The 19735-nt window shown below is 47.1% G+C and overlaps 1 protein-coding gene across 1 annotated transcript in view; it reads right to left on the bottom strand.

Annotated features, from left to right (window-relative positions):
- Positions 1 to 3350: 3350 nt before the first annotated feature.
- The window catches only part of LOC142245719 (integrin alpha-M-like), a 66848-nt gene continuing 50463 nt past the window's right edge, over positions 3351 to 19735 (bottom strand). Inside the window, exons 16-30 of the mRNA XM_075318664.1 lie at positions 19184 to 19335; positions 18753 to 18916; positions 13682 to 13786; positions 13414 to 13487; positions 13181 to 13322; positions 13000 to 13095; positions 12360 to 12439; positions 12186 to 12272; positions 11993 to 12059; positions 11753 to 11860; positions 8462 to 8545; positions 7749 to 7862; positions 5891 to 5983; positions 4955 to 5065; positions 3351 to 4780 (exon numbers count right to left, since the gene is read on the bottom strand). Coding sequence (XP_075174779.1) covers positions 4679 to 4780; positions 4955 to 5065; positions 5891 to 5983; positions 7749 to 7862; positions 8462 to 8545; positions 11753 to 11860; positions 11993 to 12059; positions 12186 to 12272; positions 12360 to 12439; positions 13000 to 13095; positions 13181 to 13322; positions 13414 to 13487; positions 13682 to 13786; positions 18753 to 18916; positions 19184 to 19335 — 1579 coding nt within the window. The 3' untranslated portion in view covers positions 3351 to 4678. The remainder of the gene's footprint in view (positions 4781 to 4954; positions 5066 to 5890; positions 5984 to 7748; positions 7863 to 8461; positions 8546 to 11752; positions 11861 to 11992; positions 12060 to 12185; positions 12273 to 12359; positions 12440 to 12999; positions 13096 to 13180; positions 13323 to 13413; positions 13488 to 13681; positions 13787 to 18752; positions 18917 to 19183; positions 19336 to 19735) is intronic.

Genomic DNA, 19735 nt, shown 5'->3' with positions numbered 1-19735 from the left:
CGCTCCTGCGGATGTATCCGCAGGTACGGCCGCAGGTTTCCCGCAGCTGCCCGCCGGCGTCCGCAGCTATTTTTAGCTGCAGGATTCCAGCGATATAGCTGCGGGAAACCTGCGGACTTTCATGCCATTTACCTGCGGACGTCCCGGCCTCTATCTCCATAGTGGAGGGTCGGGATTTCCGCAGATAATACTGCAGGAATAATTGACATGCAGTTACGTGCGGCTGCGGGACATCCGCAACATGTTCCGCAGCCGCACTTTCCGCAGCGTGGACACAGACACTCCCCATGTCCCATAGGATAACATGGGGAGTGTCTGTACATGCTAAAACCTGCGGATTTATCTGGAAAATCCAGATAAATCCGCAGGTTTTCAGCGGAAAAATCCGCAGACGCAAGCTCCCGTGGGCACATGGCCTAATAGTCACCTGCACAAACAGATCCTCCTAAGATAGCAAAATCTAAAAACCCCTCCAACTGCCAAAAATATTAACCCCTCCAACTGCCAAAAATATTAAGCTCTGATATTTGAGTCTTTTCTGTGATTGAGAACAGAGTTGTGATCAATAATAAAAAATATCCTCTAAAATACAACTTGCCTAATACTTCTGCACGCGGTGTAAACACAAGAAGAAAATAAGTGGTGAATAAATAATACATGTACAAAAAACTACTGCCTAATACTAGCTGTGTAGGAGCATGATCACATTACAGCCAAAACATCACGAACAACATTTCATGAAACATAAACCGCAGCGAAAAATGAAACTCAAAAATGTTATTAAGCAGAACCCCAAAACCAAAAAGATAAAAATACAAACATAAAAACATAAAACCAGCTGTAAAGGAGCGAAAACTCCGGGACTAAGAGTAGTCTCCATAGTTCAGGCCTGAGGGATGTTCGGTGATTAGTGATAGACTCCCTCCACAATGGCTGCTTCCTCCACCACTTCGGCCCATCCACTTTTTCTCGTCCCAAAAATTCTCAATTTTAAAAACCCCCCTTGTGTCTTCCCTGGAGGGGTCTGGCGGCCCCTGAATAGGAGGATTATTGTCGAGGACATTTGATTTGAACTTCTTCTCTTCGGTTTTCGGATAGTGCGCCCTGTACATCGCATGTGGCGCAGTGTGCACAGTGCCATACACCACCGACGCCGGCAGCTCATGTGCCCCACCAACACCAGTCCCTCATGTGCCCCACCAACACCAGCCCCTCATGTCCCCCCCCAGATATGGCAGCTCATGTACCCCCAACACCGGCAGCTCATGTGCCCCTCTCCCCCCAACACTGGCAGCTCATGTGCCCCCCGATACCAGCAGCTTGTGTGCCCTCCCTCGGCACGACACCGGCAGCTCATGAGCCCCTCGACACTGACAGCTCATGTGCTCTTGCACATTGTAGGCAGCTTTTTTGTGCATTGACATTGCTGATCTTCTTGTACCCTTCACCGTTCTTATGTAAAAAAAAAAAAATTTTTCCTCCGATCTTGTGACATTTCTCTTCCAGGTGGTGCCATTGCAGACACTATGAAAAGGCGGGAGGTTTCTGTGCTAAGTTTCGCCCTCTTGTAGTCACCCGTCTGCTGGACACCAGTGTAATGAAGAATTAAACTTACCAGATTTCTATGAATCAATTTTTTTGGTCTAAACTTTGCTCCTAAGAATTTCATTGGGGTGTACTCATTTTTACAACATGGTCAACGAATTTTTTAGAAAAATTACTTTTTGGAGTGAAAAATAAATGTTTGCAATCAGTGTCCCACATTTATGGGAGAATTGCGTAGGCTGCGATCCCATAGAAAATGTGAATTCTGAAAGGAAAGGTTTTCTGACAAATCTGTTGGGGTGTACTAATTTATGCTGAGCACTGTATATGTCCAATGCGCTGGAGATTCATTATGTAAATCAAATACAAACCTTCCTCACCAGCTCCCCTCGCTCCAGGATGTCTTCTCCAGAACGTCCCGGCACTGCTGCAATCACTGCTGCCACCGAGCAGCGCCTGGAGATTGGTCAGCCATGTCCGGAGAATAAAGGTCCCCTCATATACGTAGTCGCCTCATATACTGGTCACCAGACAACATTCGACTACACCACACACAGGAACGCTCGGCCCAACAGTCATCTGCCCCATCTCCCCCACACACAGGAACGCTCGGCCCAACAGTCATCTGCCCCATACACAGGAACACTCGCCCGACAGCCATCTCCCCCACACACAGGAACGCTCGGCCCAACAGTCATCTGCCCCATACACAGGAACACTCGCCCGACAGCCATCTCCCCCATAAACAGGAACGATTGGCCCTGCATCCATCTCCCCTGTCTCCCCCATACACAGGAACGCTCGGCCCGACAGCCATCTCTCCTGTCTCCCCCATACACTGGAACGCTCGGCCCTGCATCCATCTCCCCCATACACAGGAACGCTCGGCCCTGCATCCATCTCCCCCATACACAGGAACGCTCGGCCCTGCATCCATCTCCCCCATACACAGGAACGCTCGGCCCTGCATCCATCTCCCCCATACACAGGAACGCTCGGCCCTGCATCCATCTCCCCCATACACTTGAACGCTCGGCCCTGCATCCATCTCCCCCATACACTGGAACGCTCGGCCCTGCATCCATCTCCCCCATACACAGGAACGCTCAGCCCTGCATCCATCTCCCCCATACACAGGAACGCTCGGCCCTGTATCCATCTCCCCCATACACAGAAATGCTCGGCCCAACAGCCATCTCTCCTGTCTCCCCCATACACTGGAACGCTCGGCCCTGCATCCATCTCCCCCATACACAGGAACGCTCGGCCCTGCATCCATCTCCCCCATACACTGAAACGCTCGGCCCTGTATCCATCTCCCCCGTCTCCCCCATACACAGAAATGCTCGGCCCAACAGCCATCTCTCCTATCTACTCCATACACAGGAACGCTCGGCGCCACAGCCATCTCTCCCATACACAGGACGCTCGGCGCCACAGCCATCTCTCCCATACACAGGACGCTCGGCGCCACAGCCATCTCCCCCATACACAGGACGCTCGGCGCCACAGCCATCTCTCCCATACACAGGACGCTCGGCGCCACAGCCATCTCTCCCCCATACACAGGACACTTGGCCCTGCATCCATCTCCCCCGTCTCCCCCATACACAGGAACGCTCGGCCCAACAGCCATCTCCCCCGTCTCCCCCATACACAGGAACGCTCGGCCCAACAGCCATCTCCCCCGTCTCCCCCATACACAGGAACGCTCGGCCCAACAGCCATCTCTCCTATCTACTCCATACACAGTAATGCTCGGCCCGACATCTGAACAACAGAGTGGGGCACAGGACATTATGCTGTCTCGTTTTATGGAGAGCTCTTTATATATAACTGTAAGGAGCACATACATTATACACCATGTATGGGGGGGGACAATGTATAGTAGACAATCTGGATGGGGGTCTACATATATTACTGTAGGGACACATACATTATACAATATAAAGTGGGGGGATAATACACTGCATTTGGTGGTCTTCATCTATTATTGGGGATTTTCCATTTTACAATCTTCTCCCAAGTTCATGGTAGACTTCAGAACAGATTAGTTATGGGATTCTTTGTTGTTCCAGTGGCACTCTTGCTTGTTCTGGTGGCACACTCTTATTTCGGTGACAGTCCTTGTTTCAGTGACACTCTCTGTTGTTCAGGTGGCACTCACTGATGTGCAGGAGACACTCTCTGTTGTTCTGGGGGTACACTCTGTTGGTTCTGGAGACACTCTCTGTTGTTCTGGGGGTACACCCTGTTGTTTTGGTGGCACTCACTGATGTGCAGGAGACACTCTCTGTTGGTTCTGGAGACACTCTCTGTTGGTTCTGGAGACACTCTCTGTTGTTTTGGGGGCACACCCTGTTGTTTTGGTGGCACTCACTGATGTGCAGGAGACACTCTCTGTTGTCCTGGAGACACTCTCTGTTGTTCTGGGGGTACACCCTGTTGTTTTGGTGGCACTCTCTGTTGTTCAGGTGGCACTCACTGATGTGCAGGAGACACTCTCTGTTGGTTCTGGAGACACTCTCTGTTGGTTCTGGAGACACTCTCTGTTGTTCTGGGGGTACACCCTGTTGTTTTGGTGGCACTCACTGATGTGCAGGAGACACTCTCTGTTGTCCTGGAGACACTCTCTGTTGTTCTGGGGGTACACCCTGTTGTTTTGGTGGCACTCTCTGTTGTTCAGGTGGCACTCACTGATGTGCAGGAGACACTCTCTGTTGGTTCTGGAGACACTCTCTGTTGGTTCTGGAGACACTCTCTGTTGTTCTGGGGGCACACCCTGTTGTTTCAGTGACTCTCCTTGTTATTTCAGTGGCACTCCCTGTTGTTCCGATGGCACTCTTGTTTTTTGCCTTCTCACCATATAACTCTGGATTCAGCCTTGTTTTTACATTTTGTTGTTTTCTTCATTTGTCATCAGTGTAGAAGAGCGGGTTATGGGTGGGGTCCCATGAGTCTGGTGCAGGTGATTGGTGGAGGCAGCTATGGCCGCCATGTCACTGAGGGTGAGGGTCTGTTCGCACTTTGCTTGTGTCTGATCTGAGGATTACATAGAAGTGACTGGTGTGTTCACAGAGAAGATATATGGGGGATAATCTGTAGAGGGTCTGTACTCTGGAATACGTCCTCGTCACTCTGGACCTCCATTGGTTGTGGTTGTGAGATCCTTGGTGGAGGTGTCTCCATCCGTGTCCTCCAGCATCTGTTTATATTGACGCTTAAAGAAGCCGAGCTACAAGCAGAAAAGAACAATAATATAATATAAGAGACAAAGCCGCGAAATGACGCCAGTAATAAGTGACACAGACTGCGCCAAGGGCCACATACACGGAGCATAGCGTATATGTAACATCTGAGACTATGCGCAGCTGGAGTGTTACCATCACCATGGTGGAGCCGGACTCACCTTGTAGAGGCCGGCAGTAATCAGGGCCAAGAGGACCAATCCTCCAACGCTGCTCCCGATTATTATAGGCAGGTAATTATACTGGACGATCACCTCCAGCACTGACTGGGTCTGCGGGAGGAAAAGCAAGTGGACAATGAAGGCAGAAAAGAGGAAGAAACCTGCTGAACGTGACATCACACTATCGAAGAGACCTCGAGATAAGGTGGACCATAGACCAGATATGGGGGAACATAGTTCAGATAAGGGGGGACCATGGCTCAGATATGGGGAACATAGCTCAGAGAGAATAGCCCAGACAATGGAGGGTGTAGTCCAGATAGGGTGAAGTGTAGCCCAGATCACGAGGAGCATAGCTCAGAAAAGGTAGGGCACACCCCAGATATCAAGGGCATAGACCAGACAACACAGAGAATAGTCCAGACAAGGGGGAGTGTAGCCTAGATACTCAGATAACAGAGATTAGTACAGATATTGAAGAGTGTAGCCCAGACAATGGAAAACGTAGCCAAAGTAACTGGGAGCATAGCCCAGATAAAGAGACCATAGCCCAAAAAAATGGGGAGCATGGCTCAGATAGACAGATAACGGAGAGAGTAGCCCAGATTATGAAGACTGTAGCCCAGATAGTATAAGCCACATAATGGTGGGGCACGTAGCCTAGATAACGAAGAGTGTAGCCCATATAAGTGGGAGTGTAGCCCAGGTAATGGGGAACGTAGCCCAGAAAAGGGGGAACGTAGCCCAGATAACAATTACATGACCCAGTTATCAGAGAGCTTAGCGCAGCTATGAAAAGATATGGTTCCCAAGGATCCCACCATCCTCTATAGAAGCCCACCAAATGTAAAGACCCCTAGAGAAACCATCCTGACTTCATCATCTCCCATAACATATAACATGGCGTACACTGCTGTACATGGCAGGGGTCGATACCTGAGCTTTGGTGAAGTTCAGCTCCATGAAATACATCCGGATGTCATAATGAATTTCCGCTGAGCTCTGGAGCAATATTTTCTTCTGTTCAGTCTGAGACAAAAATATATAATTATTATTGTCCATTACCAACATATTATCACATCAGCCCATGGACTGTACCCAGGACCGGGGGGGGGGGTGACCGGCGACTCGGGGAAAATATCTAATTGTCCTTGTGCTCCCACAATGAGGTAAAATTGGATTTAGCACCAGAATCCCAAGTGAGACTTAAAGCCACTTTACACACAACGACGTCGCTAACGAGATGTCGTTGGGGTCATGGAATTCGTGGCGCACATCCGGCCTCATTAGTGACGTCTTGCGTGTGACACGTACGAACGACCGCTAACGATCAAAACTACTCATCTAATCGTTGATCGTTGACACGTCGTTCTAATCTCAAATATCGTTGCTGTTGCAGGACGCAGGTTGTTCGTCCGTTCCTGCGGCTGCACACATCGCTGTGTGTGACACTGCAGGAACATGGAACAACAGCTTACCTGCGGCCGCTGGCAATGAGGAAGGAAGGAGGTGGGGTGGATATACCGGCCGCTCATCTCCGCCCCTCCGATTCTATTGGGTGGCCACTTAGTGACGTCGCTGTGACGCCGCACAAACCGCCCCCTTACAAAAGGAGGCGGTTCGCCGGCCACAGCGACGTCGCTAGGCAGGTAAGTACGTGTGACGGGTCCTAGCGATGCTGTGCGCTACGGACAAGCACCTGCCCCCGTCGTTTATGCGTCACGGGCAGGTGCTTTGACCAACATTGCTAGTGATGTCGCTGTGTGTAAAGTGGCCTTTATTGACAAGGTCTCCCATATGATGTCCTCATAGTTGACATCTCCAACGTGGAGGACTTCTTATCTAGGCATCACCCATAGTGTCCTCATGATGGATTCCAACCGTGCGGCGGACTTCCCGACTAAACCTCACTCATGGTGTTTCCATGGTGGATACCTCCTGCATGGAGGACTTCCTAACAAGGCCTCACCTATGAGGTCCTCATGGTTGAAAACAATTATGTTGAGAATTTCCCAACTCTGCGTCACCCATAGTGTCCTCATGATGGATTCCTACCAGGTGGAAGACTTCCTGACTAAGCCGCACTCATGGTGACTTCATGGTGCATACCTCTTATGTTGAGAACTTCCTGGCTTGGCCTCACTCATGGCGTATATCTCCCAGGTGGAAGACTTCCTGACTAAGCTGCACTCATGGTGACTTCATGGTGGATACCTCTTATGTTGAGAACTTCCTGGCTTGGCCTCACTCATGGCGTATATCTCCCAGGTGGAGGACTTCCTGACTACACTACACTCAAGGTGTCCACATGGTGAACACCTACTACGTGGAGAACATCCTGACTAAGCCTCACTCATGGTGACTTCATGGTGGATACCTTTTATGTAGAGCATTTCCTGACTATCCCTCCCTCATGATGTCTTCATGGTGGATACCTCAATTGTGGAAGACTTCCTGGCCCCACCCTTGGTGGCCCAATGGTGGATGCTTCCCAAGTTGAGAATTTTCTGACTGAGCCACATTTACGGTATCCTTATGGCAGACATCTCCCACGTGGAGGACTGTCTGGCTAGACCTCACTCATGGTGCCTCAATGACAGATAATTCAAATATGGAGGACTTCCTGGCATCACCCATGGTGGTTCAATGTTGGATATGTCTCTGACTAGGCCTCAATCATGGTGTCCTCATGGCAGACCTCTCCCATGTGATCACCCATATCTATCCAGTTTAGATCTGAACCACGCTATATGGGACACATAGACCTTTTTCTACACATTGACAATTTCCGGACCTGCATCTCCCATTCTTTGGTCACCGGCCCACTGATGGTGAAGGTCACTGATTCATCCTTCTTCAGACTGCTGATGTTACAGACAGTTCTGAGACAAGTTCCAACCGAGCAGTTCTGTGGAAGGAGGCAGAGAAGAAGGTGAAGAGTAATGGAGTCCTCATTGCTATTATTTATATGTAGGGTGGAGGAGAATATAACAAGATAGCTCCTACAACTTTATAGCAGCTTAGTCACATAGAGGGCTTGTTTCCCGGATCCAGACACATGGTGGCTGGGAAGGGGATGATTGAGTCCATTACTAGTCCTGACCTGCTGCAGCGCTGCTTTGCCTGGACTGGCAGACACTGATATTATCTTATGTGGATTTGTCACAGAATACCCTGTTTTGTTGTGTATTATGGTGTATTACTAACTAACCATTGCTAGTTTTGATAGTCACACAGGTTCCTTCCGTGACAGGAATTTTTAATGTTATCTGCCATTTTCGGGTTCTCTTGTGGTCAGTCTATACATTTCTGATGCTCATGCCTGTGGTGTTTTTGAGGCAATGTCCCAGTTTGGAGGCCAATTACCCAGAAGTTGTCCAGTTGGGGTGGTCTATTCATGGTAAGTCTGAGAAACTAATCGAGGTGGTGAGAGGTTCTTCTCATGTTGTACCCTAGCACGGGCGATCCTATATGTTCTATGTGATAAAGGGACACAGAGGTTCTTACTAGAACTGGACTTGCTTTCAGGAGCTCCTGGTAGTTCTTTGCTCCTTCTACTTCACCGATTGTCATACATTTAGTGAGCTGAGGCTGCAACACAAAAGAGTTACAAAAAACAATAAAAATGCAGTAAATGCTTAAAATCTTCAAAAATAAGGAACACAGAAAAAATGTAGACACCAGCTGATGAAGTTACCAAAATGAGAGAAAGTGACCTAGTGATGGGGATCACATCTAGTGTTGGGGAGGAGACCGAGTGAGTGTTGTGGAAGAGACCCAGCAGTCTCGAGAATACGACCTAGTAATGTTAAGAAAGAGACCTAGTAGCCTTAGGGATGAGAGCTAGTGAGTGTTGTGGAGAAATGTAGTAGTGTATGGGATGATACCTAGTAATATTTGGGTGGAGACCTAGTAGTGTTGGGGATATGATATCTAGCAGTGCTGGCATTGAGACCTAACAGGGTTGGGGATGAGATCTAGTAGTGAAGGGAATGTGACCTAGAAATGTTGGGGGTGAGAGCTAGTAGTGTTGGGGATGAAACATAGTAGAGATGGGGCTAAGATCTAGTAGTGTTGGATGATATCACAGACCAAACCATCAGCATGGATGCACCAGATGACGTCCCTCCCATCATTATGGTTTCATCCACTGAAGTCAGACGCACCCATCAATAGCAACACGGATCTCCCCATTGGCTAGCTCATGAACTGTCCCACTAAATGTGCATATCTGAACTTGTGTACGCCCCTAGCCTATATCAAGAGGACGCATGTTCTTCTCTGTCTGTTCGGTGCCATCTTTACTGTGACAGAGAAGAGATTTCATATCCGACTGTGTCTGGTGTGAATTCTTTTATGCATGCACTTGGTCCATTCCAATTCGGCCAGGCAGTAGGCAACTAGTGATCTCTGGTTAAGAGTTCACCTTAACAGTGTTGGGGATATGATATCTAGCAGTGCTGGCATTGAGACCTAACAGGGTTGGGGATGAGATCTAGTAGTGAAGGGAATGTGATCTAGAAATGTTGGGGGTGAGACCTAGTAGTGTTGGGGATAAGTTCCAGTACGGTCAGGAATGAGACCTACCAGTGTTGGGGGTGAGACCTAGTAGTTTTGGTGATGAAAACTAGCAGTGTGGGGGATGAGACCTAGTAGCATTGTTGTGTATGAGACCTAGTGATGGGGATGAGATGTAGTATTGAGCATGAGACCTAGTAAGATTGAGGATATGACCTAATAGTATTGGTGATAACACCTAGTGAGTGTTGCAGATGAGACCTAATAGTGTTTTTGTGGATAAGACCTACTAATTTGGATGAGACCCAGTAGTGTTGAGAATGACACCAAGCAAGCTTGGGGATAAGAACTAGTAGAATTGGGGATGAGACCTAGCAATATTGTGGATGAGATGTAGTAGTGTTGGGAATGAGACCTAGTGATGGAGATAAGACCAAGTGATGGGGATGAGACCTAGCAGAGTTGAGAGTGAGACCTAGTAAGGTTGAGAATGAGACCTAGTAGTGTTGGGGATGAGACCAATCAATCGGTGTTAGGGATGAGACCTAGTAATATTTTCCAGGATGAGACCTAGTAGTGTTAGGGATGAGACCTAGCAGTGTTGGGGATGAGGCATAGTAGTATTTTTGTAGATGAGACCAAGTGATGGGGATGAGACCTACGAGTGTTTAGAATGAGACGTAGTGAAGTTAGGGATTATACCTAGTAGTGTTGGGTATGAGAGATAGTAGTATTGTTGTGGATGAGACCTAGTTGTATTGAGAATGAGACCTAGTCAGCTTGGAGATGAGACCTAATAGTGTTGTGGATGAGACATAGTGGTGTTGCAGATGAGACCTAGAAGTGTTGTTGTGGATATGACCTAGTAATTGGGATGAGACCCAGTAGTGTTGAGAATGAGACCAAGCAACCTTGGGGATAAGAACTAGAAGTGTTGGGTATCAGACCATTAGGGATGAGACCTGGTAGTGTTGGGGATGAAACCCAGCAGTGTTAGGGATGAGAACTAGCAGTGTTGTGGATGAAACCTAATGGTGTTGGGGTTGAGGCCTCATACTATTTTTGTGAATGAGACCTAGTGATGGGGATGAGACATATTGATTGGGATGAGGCCTAGTAGTGTTGGTGATGAAATCTAACAGTCTTGGGGATGAGACCTGGTAGTGTTGGGGATGAGACCTTGTAGAGTTGGAGATGAGACCTACTAGTGTTGGGAATGAGATGTAGTAGTACTGATGGGGTAGGACACCTAGTGATGGGGATGAGACCTAGCAGTGTTGAGGTTGAGATCTAGTAGTGTTAGAGATGAGACCTAGCAGTGGTGGAGATGAGACCTAGCAGTGGTGGAGATGACACCTAGTAGTGTTGGGGATGAGACCTAGTAGTGATGTTGTGGATGAGACATAGTGCTGGAGATGCAACCTAGTAGTGTTGTTGTGGATGAGAACTAGTGATGGGGATGAGACCTAGTAGTATTATTGTGGATGAGACCGATTAATGGAGATTAGTAGTAACTTGTAGTGTTCATAATGAGACCTAGTAATGGGGATGAGAGCTAGTAGTGTTGATGATGAGACCTAGTGAGTGTTGGGGAGTGTTGGGGATGAGACGTAGTAGTATTGATGGGAATGAGACCTAGTGATGTAGATGAGACCTAGTAAAGTTTCAGGATGAGACCTAGTTGTGTTGATGATGAGACCTTCAGAGTGTTGGGGATGAGACGTAGTAGTATTGATGGGAATGAGACCTAGTGATGGGGATGAGATGTAGTAGTATTGAGCATGAGACTTAGTAAGGTTGGGGATGAGACTTAATAGTGTTAAAGATGAGACCTAGTTGTGTTGGGAATGAGACCTAGTAGTGTTGGGAATGAGACCTAGTAGTGTTGGGAATGAGACCTAGTAGTGTTGGGAATGAGACCTAGTAGTGTTGGGGATGACATCTAGCAGTGTTGTCGATGAGATCTAGTAGTGTTGATGATGAGACTTTCAGAGTGTTGGGGGTGAGACATAGTAGTGTTGATGGGGATGATACCTAGTGATGAGGATGACACCTAGTAGTGTTTTGTGATAAGACCTAGTAGTTATGTGGATGAGACCTAGTACTGTTTCATGTTAAGACCTAGTAGTGTTTGGGATGAGACCTAATAAGCGTTGATCTAACCTGATCTAACCTTCTAGCAGTAGTGGGTGGCGATTGGGTCTTTTATGGATGGTATCAGGATATCTGTACAGAATATCCTAAGCATGGTTTCCATCCCGTAGAGATTTTATGATTTACCTCTGAGCTGGTAATATTTGGTGTCTCCCAGATGACACTTTCCCCCAAACGGACAGGAATCAGGAAAGTCACAGACAGTGGAAACAGGCGTTCTCCAAGATTGGTCACCTGCAGACCAGAAGAGTGGACAGATTGTACAGATGCTACAGACACTGAAGCACCTGAGAATATGCTGTTACATACAGCGCTGCCAATCATATCCAGAGAAGAGGACCACATGTAACACATGAATATTCCCACCTTGTATATGTGTTTAATACTCGGATCCGGGGATGTAAAGTTCTCATATTTACTGGATTCTTCCAGGCTGAAACATATACAAATCCTATCATGTCATCCGCACATGGTGGGCTCATAGAGTGTGAGCTCTTCTCACAGCTCAGCCTAAACTGCGTGGGTTTCAGATACCACACAGGGGTCTCTCTTCTCTCACCTGGTGATGGTCACAAAGATGGAGTAGAGCACTTTTATGGTGGCGGAGGACGTCATCCGTTCATTGGGAGCGGTCGCATTATTATCACTGCAGAGACACATGAAGAATTAATTACGGCTGTGATCTGTACAATCAGCGTCCGGACACTGCCCTCTGCACGGGCCGGGCTCTTACCTAGTCACATTGGCAGCCATCATTAATGAATCTCCCAAATCCGAGGAGGGTGCAACATAAAAACTGACCAAGAAGATGGCCTGGAGGAAACCCAGAAAAGCAAATGAGCATGAGACTTAAGATTCAGTAACCGAGATTGATGATGGCCCCGGATATTTGTCATACAATAGTCATTGCCTGCATCTTCACAAAGTGCAACCGATGGATATCGGCCAAAAAATGGATCCTCCATTCAGCGCTGGCTCAGGACTCCTTGTTTCTCCTAGTGGCCTGATTAATACTCTTTGTGGGACTCATGTATGGAAGTATCTAGGACTGTAATGAGACTTCACCCATGGTGAACATTCATTTTACTGCCCTAGAACTGAATATGAATTACCTAATAGTACACCCCTTGGGCATGTGCCCCAGTTCCCCTCTCAGCTGGACTTATCTCCAGACCTCATGGTCTTATACAGGTCAGACATCTTGTGGGATTCTGTTCAATGACCTCCTATCTGACCAACAGGCCATGCATGAGTCTACAAGTAAGCCTCGAGGTCTATGGGCAGATAAACAGAAAATATTCATCTGCACGCACAATGTTGTGTGACATGATGTGGGTCTCACACCGTCTCACCCGCCTCTGGTGGACTCTCACCGTAGTGTTGGGTCTCAGCAGAGGACTGTTGATTCCACAGCTCACAGTTCTCTGGTTCTCAAGAGTGGAGCACGTGATTGTTACCCGCTTGTTACTCTAAAGAACAGAAAAGACAAGAAAACACTAACTAAACATGTCCAGGGCAGAAACAGAGAGACATCAACCAAAAAAAGAGACCCACCTGTATAAGAGATGCTCTGCGATAAGACAGGCTTGGGGGGAAGGGAATCAGGACACGAGCATTGTACGAATCATCCCCTTTATTTGTCACTGCCACCGTTAGGTTAACATCAAGAAATAAACCAACCACCAGCTGCTGGAGACTGCGAGAGACGAGACAGACGAGAGACCGTCACCAGATGTGTGATATCTCAATGAGAGCTGACCATGGACAAGACAAGGGGCAGCTCTTACCCACTGAAGGTGAGATTCACACTCAGGTCATCCCTGCACACGCTGTCAACACCACAATTCTTCTCAAATGAGATCTACAGAATAGAGAATTTCTAGCAATGAATGGAACGGAGAAGAATCCCCCATAATCTGAAGATTCAGATTGTCCAACGTTCTCCCCATGTGCCCTAAAGAACAGAGATTATTCCAGACTGTGCAACCACGAGCCGGACCACGATCCTCCATCATACACTACAAGACAATAACGACCTCTCCCGGGGCTTCTTACCTCTCCGGAGTGGCTGACTTGTGAGTCCTCACTAAGAACAGGATTCCCAATCAATGAGAAATTGACACTGACACGGAGAGGAGTCAGAGAGTCCTCCACACAGTCCTGAGGATCAAAGAGCGAGAAAAAAGGAAAACACATTCACACATGTGAGCAGAATATTGGAATTGTATGAGTACTGGATTCTGTGATGGGCAGTGATCCAGGGGACTCGTCTGATAGCTGCTGGTGGAATCAGGAAGGATTGTCTCCTCTACTGTTGACAATCAGCATCGGCCTCATGAGGATTTTCGCCTCCTCTGAATCACCTGCAGAGGTGCCGGTTCTCGCATGCGGTGTCATCACTGCCCTGCAGAGGCGCCGCGACTCGCGATTGATGATGTCACTGTCCTGCAGAGGTGCCAGGTTTCGCGAGCGGTGTCATCACTGCCCTGCAAAGGGGCTGGGACTCACGAGCGATGATGTCACTGCCCTGCAGAGGTGCTGGGTCTCGCGAGCAGTGTCATCACTGCCCTGCAGAGTTGCTGGGACTCACGAGCGATGATGTCACTGCCCTGCAGAGGTGCCGGGTCTCGCGAGCAGTGTCATCACTGCCCTGCAGAGTTGCTGGGACTCACGAGCGGTATCTTCACTGACCTGCAGAGATGCCGGGTCTCGCGAGCGGTGTCATCACTGCCCTGCAGAGATGCCGGGTCTCGCAAGCGGTGTCATCACTGCCCTGCAGAGGCGCTGGGACTCGCGAGCGATGTCACTGCCCTGCAGAGGTGTCGGGTCTCGTGAGCAGTGTCATCACTGCCCTGCAGAGGTGCCAGGTCTCACGAGAGGTGACATTAGTCTTCAGATGTTCTTGCTCACTCTGCCTTTGGACTATGTCGGATTCCCTGGACTACATTGGACCTGCATGGATTTTTTTCTTATAAAATGGTGAACCACGGAAAGAGTCGGGGAGTGTTAGTAATGGGGGTGTCTGATAGACGCCTCTCTATTACTAAGACCAGGACTTGATACCAGCTGACATTATACAGCTGATATCAGCCTCCAAAAATATTACCCCGATTACCACCGCAACAGAGTAATCGAGAAGAGTTGGGCAAAGCGACAGAATTGGGGCATCTAATGGATACATCACTTCTGGGGCGACTGTGGGCTGCGACTTTTAGGCTGGGAGGCCTCAATAACCATGGACCTTCCCAGTCTGATTATACCAGCCCCCAGTTGTCTGCTTTACCTTGTCTGGTTATCAAAAATGTAGGTTTTTTTATTTAATTAATTTGTTTACTCATAATAAGCTCAATAGGGTGCAATTTTATTATTCATATTATTCATCAGGGGGTTTATTTGTCTATCTATTTATATTATCTATCTCCATCTATTATCTATCTCCATAGAAAAAAAGCATGCAAAAATACTCAAGGAAAAACTGTACAAAAATGTAGCAAATCTGCATTAATTTTGTTAGCTGTGTTTTTTAGGGTTTTTGACAGTCACCCATTGAAGTAAGGAGGTGAAAAAATGCTGAAATAATTGACATGCTTCAGATTGTTTTCAGCAGATAATCTGCAAGTCACAAATAAGCAACGTGTGTGAACAACACTTCAGAAGGATTCTCATTGACTTTGCTGGCATCCGGATTCCCTTCAGGTTTTGTGAAAATCTGAACTCAAAGACACATCAAAAAATGCGGCAAAAACGCACTCTGGGCACACAGCCCTATTGTAAATCTAAACAGAGACTGGCGGTCTATGCTATATATTCATATCCGGACAATAGCACAGAAAAGAGGAGGTGAAGGAAAACGACAAGCTCATTAATAAGCAGAAAATCTCCATATTAATGTCTAGTGAATGGTACAGAGAAATGGAGGTGATGAGTAGAGGACAAGCTCCGTATTAATGTCTGAGGAATGCTACAGAAAAGTGGAGGTGTTGAGTAGAGAACAAGCTCCATAATAATGTCCAGCCAATTGTACAGAGAAGTGGAGGTGATGAGTAGAGAACAAGCTCCATAATAATGTCCAGCCAATTGTACAGAGAAGTGGAGGTGACAAGAAGAGAACAAGCTCCATATTAATGTCTGAGGAATGCTACAGAGAAGTGGAGGTGACGAGTAGAGAACAAGCTCCATAATAATGTCCAGCCAATTGTACAGAGAAGTGGAGGTGATGAGTAGAGAACAAGCTCCATATTAATGTCTGAGGAATGCTACAGAGAAGTGGAGGTTACGAGTAGAGAACAAGCTCCATAATAATGTCCAGCCAATTGTACAGAGAAGTGGAGGTGATGAGTAGAGAACAAGCTCCATATTAATGTCTGAGGAATGCTACAGAGAAGTGGAGGTGACGAGTAGAGAACAAGCTCCATAATAATGTCCAGCCAATTGTACAGAGAAGTGGAGGTGATGAGTAGAGAACAAGCTCCATATTAATGTCTGAGGAATGCTACAGAGAAGTGGAGGTGACGAGTAGAGAACAAGCTCCATAATAATGTCCAGCCAATTGTACAGAGAAGTGGAGGTGATGAGTAGAGAACAAGCTCCATAATAATGTCCAGCCAATTGTACAGAGAAGTGGAGGTGACAAGAAGAGAACAAGCTCCATATTAATGTCTGAGGAATGCTACAGAGAAGTGGAGGTGACGAGTAGAGAACAAGCTCCATAATAATGTCCAGCCAATTGTACAGAGAAGTAGAGGTGACGAGTAGAGAACAAGCTCCATATTAATGTCTGAGGAATGCTACAGAGAAGTGGAGGTTACGAGTAGAGAACAAGCTCCATAATAATGTCTGAGGAATGCTACAGAGAAGTCGAGGTGATGACTAGAGAACAAGTTCCAGATGAATGTCCAAACAATGGTACAGAGAAGTGGAGGTGATGAGTAGAGAACAAGTTCCAGATGAATGTCAAGACAATGGTACAGAGAAGTGGAGGTGATGAGTAGAGAACAAGCTCCATATTAATGTCTGAGGAATGCTACAGAAAAGTGGAGGTGTTGAGTAGAGAACAAGCTCCATAATAATGTCCAGCCAATTGTACAGAGAAGTAGAGGTGATGAGTAGAGAACAAGCTCCATATTAATGTCTGAGGAATGCTACAGAGAAGTGGAGGTGTTGAGTAGAGAACAAGCTCCATAATAATGTCCAGCCAATTGTACAGAGAAGTGGAGGTGATGAGTAGAGAACAAGCTCCATAATAATGTCCAGCCAATTGTACAGAGAAGTGGAGGTGACAAGAAGAGAACAAGCTCCATATTAATGTCTGAGGAATGCTACAGAGAAGTGGAGGTGACGAGTAGAGAACAAGCTCCATAATAATGTCCAGCCAATTGTACAGAGAAGTAGAGGTGACGAGTAGAGAACAAGCTCCATATTAATGTCTGAGGAATGCTACAGAGAAGTGGAGGTTACGAGTAGAGAACAAGCTCCATAATAATGTCTGAGGAATGCTACAGAGAAGTCGAGGTGATGACTAGAGAACAAGTTCCAGATGAATGTCCAAACAATGGTACAGAGAAGTGGAGGTGATGAGTAGAGAACAAGCTCCATATTAATGTCTGAGGAATGCTACAGAGAAGTCGAGGTGATGACTAGAGAACAAGTTCCAGATGAATGTCAAGACAATGGTACAGAGAAGTGGAGGTGATGAGTAGAGAACAAGCTCCGTATTAATGTCCGGGGGAATGGTACAGAGAAGTGGAGACAACAAGAAAAGGACAAGCTCCATATTAATGTCTGGGGAACGGTACAGAGAAGTGAGGGTGATGAGCAGAGAACAAGCTCCGTATTAACGTCTGGGCAATGGTACAGAGAGGTGGAGGTGATGAGTAGAGAACAAGCTCCAAAATAATGTCTGGACAATTGTACAGAGAAGTAGAGGTGATGAGTAGAGGACAAGCGCCATATTAATATCCAGATAGTGGTACAGAGAAGTGGAGGTGATGAGTAGAGAACAAGCTCCATATTAATGTCTGAGGAATGCTACAGAGAAGTCGAGGTGATGACTAGAGAACAAGTTCCAGATGAATGTCAAGACAATGGTACAGAGAAGTGGAGGTGATGAGTAGAGAACAAGCTCCATATTAATGTCCGGGGGAATGGTACAGAGAAGTGGAGACAATAAGAAAAGGACAAGCTCTATATTAATGTCCGGGGAACAGTACAGAGAAGTGAGGGTGATGAGCAGAGAACAAGCTCCGTATTAACGTCTGGGCAATGGTACAGAGAGGTGGAGGTGATGAGTAGAGAACAAGCTCCAAAATAATGTCTGGACAATAGTGCAGAGAAGTAGATGTGATAAGTAGAGGACATGCTCCATATTAATGTCCAGTCAATGATACAGAGAAGTGGAGGTGATGAGTAGAGGACAAGCGCCATATTAATATCCAGATAGTGGTACAGAGAAGTGGAGGTGATGAGTAGAGGACAAGTTTCATGTTAGTGTCTGGACAATAGTGCAGATAAGTGAAGGTGATAAGTTGTGCTCCTCCTATGTGCACGGGTGCAGTATGTCAGATTTTGCCCTTGTTCCTTTATAGGACAGATATTAGCTATCACCTGAACGCCGTCATTTGACAGACTCTGGAAGTGATGCATTGTGGTACTGAACCTAGAAAAATATATTTTTTTGTCTATTCCTTAATTTTGTACCATTTTGGCCTCCCAGCGGGGTGACAGTGCGGCAGTAATGGATCCTTCATTCCTGTCAAGGGACAATTGAAAACTCCTAATTTTTCTCTAAAATAGAGACCCTACAACCTGGTCAGCTTCTGTTGGACTGTAGGACTCTGAGGACCGACTACGTGGTGGAATAGTCCGCACCGGTGGAGAGAATCGGCTCTGATGGTCAGTGTAACAGGCTGATGTGAAACTGAGGACTCCAAGGATTGGCTACGTGGTGGAATAGTGCGCACCGGTGGAGAGAATTGTCCTCTGATGGTCAGTGTGATGGGCTGATGTGAGACTGAGGACTCCAAGGATTGGCTACGTGGTGGAATAGTCCGCACCGGTGGAGAGAATCGGCCTTTGATGGTCAGTGTGATGGGCTGATGTGAGACTGGAGGGAGTGATGGATACTTACGGGAAGATTGATTTCGTATTTGTCACAGCTTTGAAATCCTCCAAGCTGCCGAGATGCCGATATCACACGAGGTTTAGGGTTTGAGGTTGCAGAGAAGACAGCACGACTTTGGGTGCGTCGTGCATCCAGCAGGAGGGTATACTCCACTGATGCCATGGTGCCAGCTGAAATAAAGAAGAATCAGTAAGAATGGCAGACAGGTGTCTCACCACTGAATATAGCAGTATAATCCGATAAAGGACAACCTATAGGCTGAAGATACCAAGGATACCCATATATCACCTGCCATAATGGAGGAACAGGCCAATCAGATGGCTTTGTGTAACCTGCTGAACATTGGAACGACCATTCTACCTACAGCGCTGGTCTGTAGGTGGCTGCACATTGGCCATAGTCCTATGGTTGGCCCTTCCCCATACCACCCACCATACCTGTCGCTCCGAGGCTCTTTAGCCTCTGGTTGAAGCAGACATGGATTTCTGTCTTCTGTTGTTTTCTAGTATCTGTGCATTCATAGGAAGAGAGTGAAAACTCGGAGGGCCTGAAGGTCATGGACACCGCAACCTGGATGACGGGCCGAGATCTGAACGAAAGAAACATTAATGATGTGACAAGGAGAACTGAACAGGAGACGGGGAAGAGGATATTACCCCAACAAGTCATGAAACCCCCCATAAATAGATGTGCTGGAGTGGCCTCTTCAGACCAGTGGTTAAATATCCCATTATCACATTTCTGGTGTTGAGATGAGACTACAAAGGGTCTCTTAAGGTCTGACTGCCGTGTTCAGATTATAATGTCATGTGTGCACTTTGAGAATATAATTAACGGACTACAAGTCAGTTACGACTTTCTCTCATGACCGACGCCAGTGAATTCTGCCCGTTTATATTCCACAAAGCCTTTATAGTTCTAGAGGAGTAAAGGGTGTAGACAAAATATAGTCCAATCAAGTAGCGCAGGTCGGGCTCAGGACGTATAGG

The sequence above is a fragment of the Anomaloglossus baeobatrachus genome, chromosome 7 (assembly GCF_048569485.1).
Source record: "Anomaloglossus baeobatrachus isolate aAnoBae1 chromosome 7, aAnoBae1.hap1, whole genome shotgun sequence".
Classification (NCBI taxonomy): domain Eukaryota; kingdom Metazoa; phylum Chordata; class Amphibia; order Anura; family Aromobatidae; genus Anomaloglossus; species Anomaloglossus baeobatrachus.
This window is presented reverse-complemented; position numbering and strand designations above follow the sequence as displayed.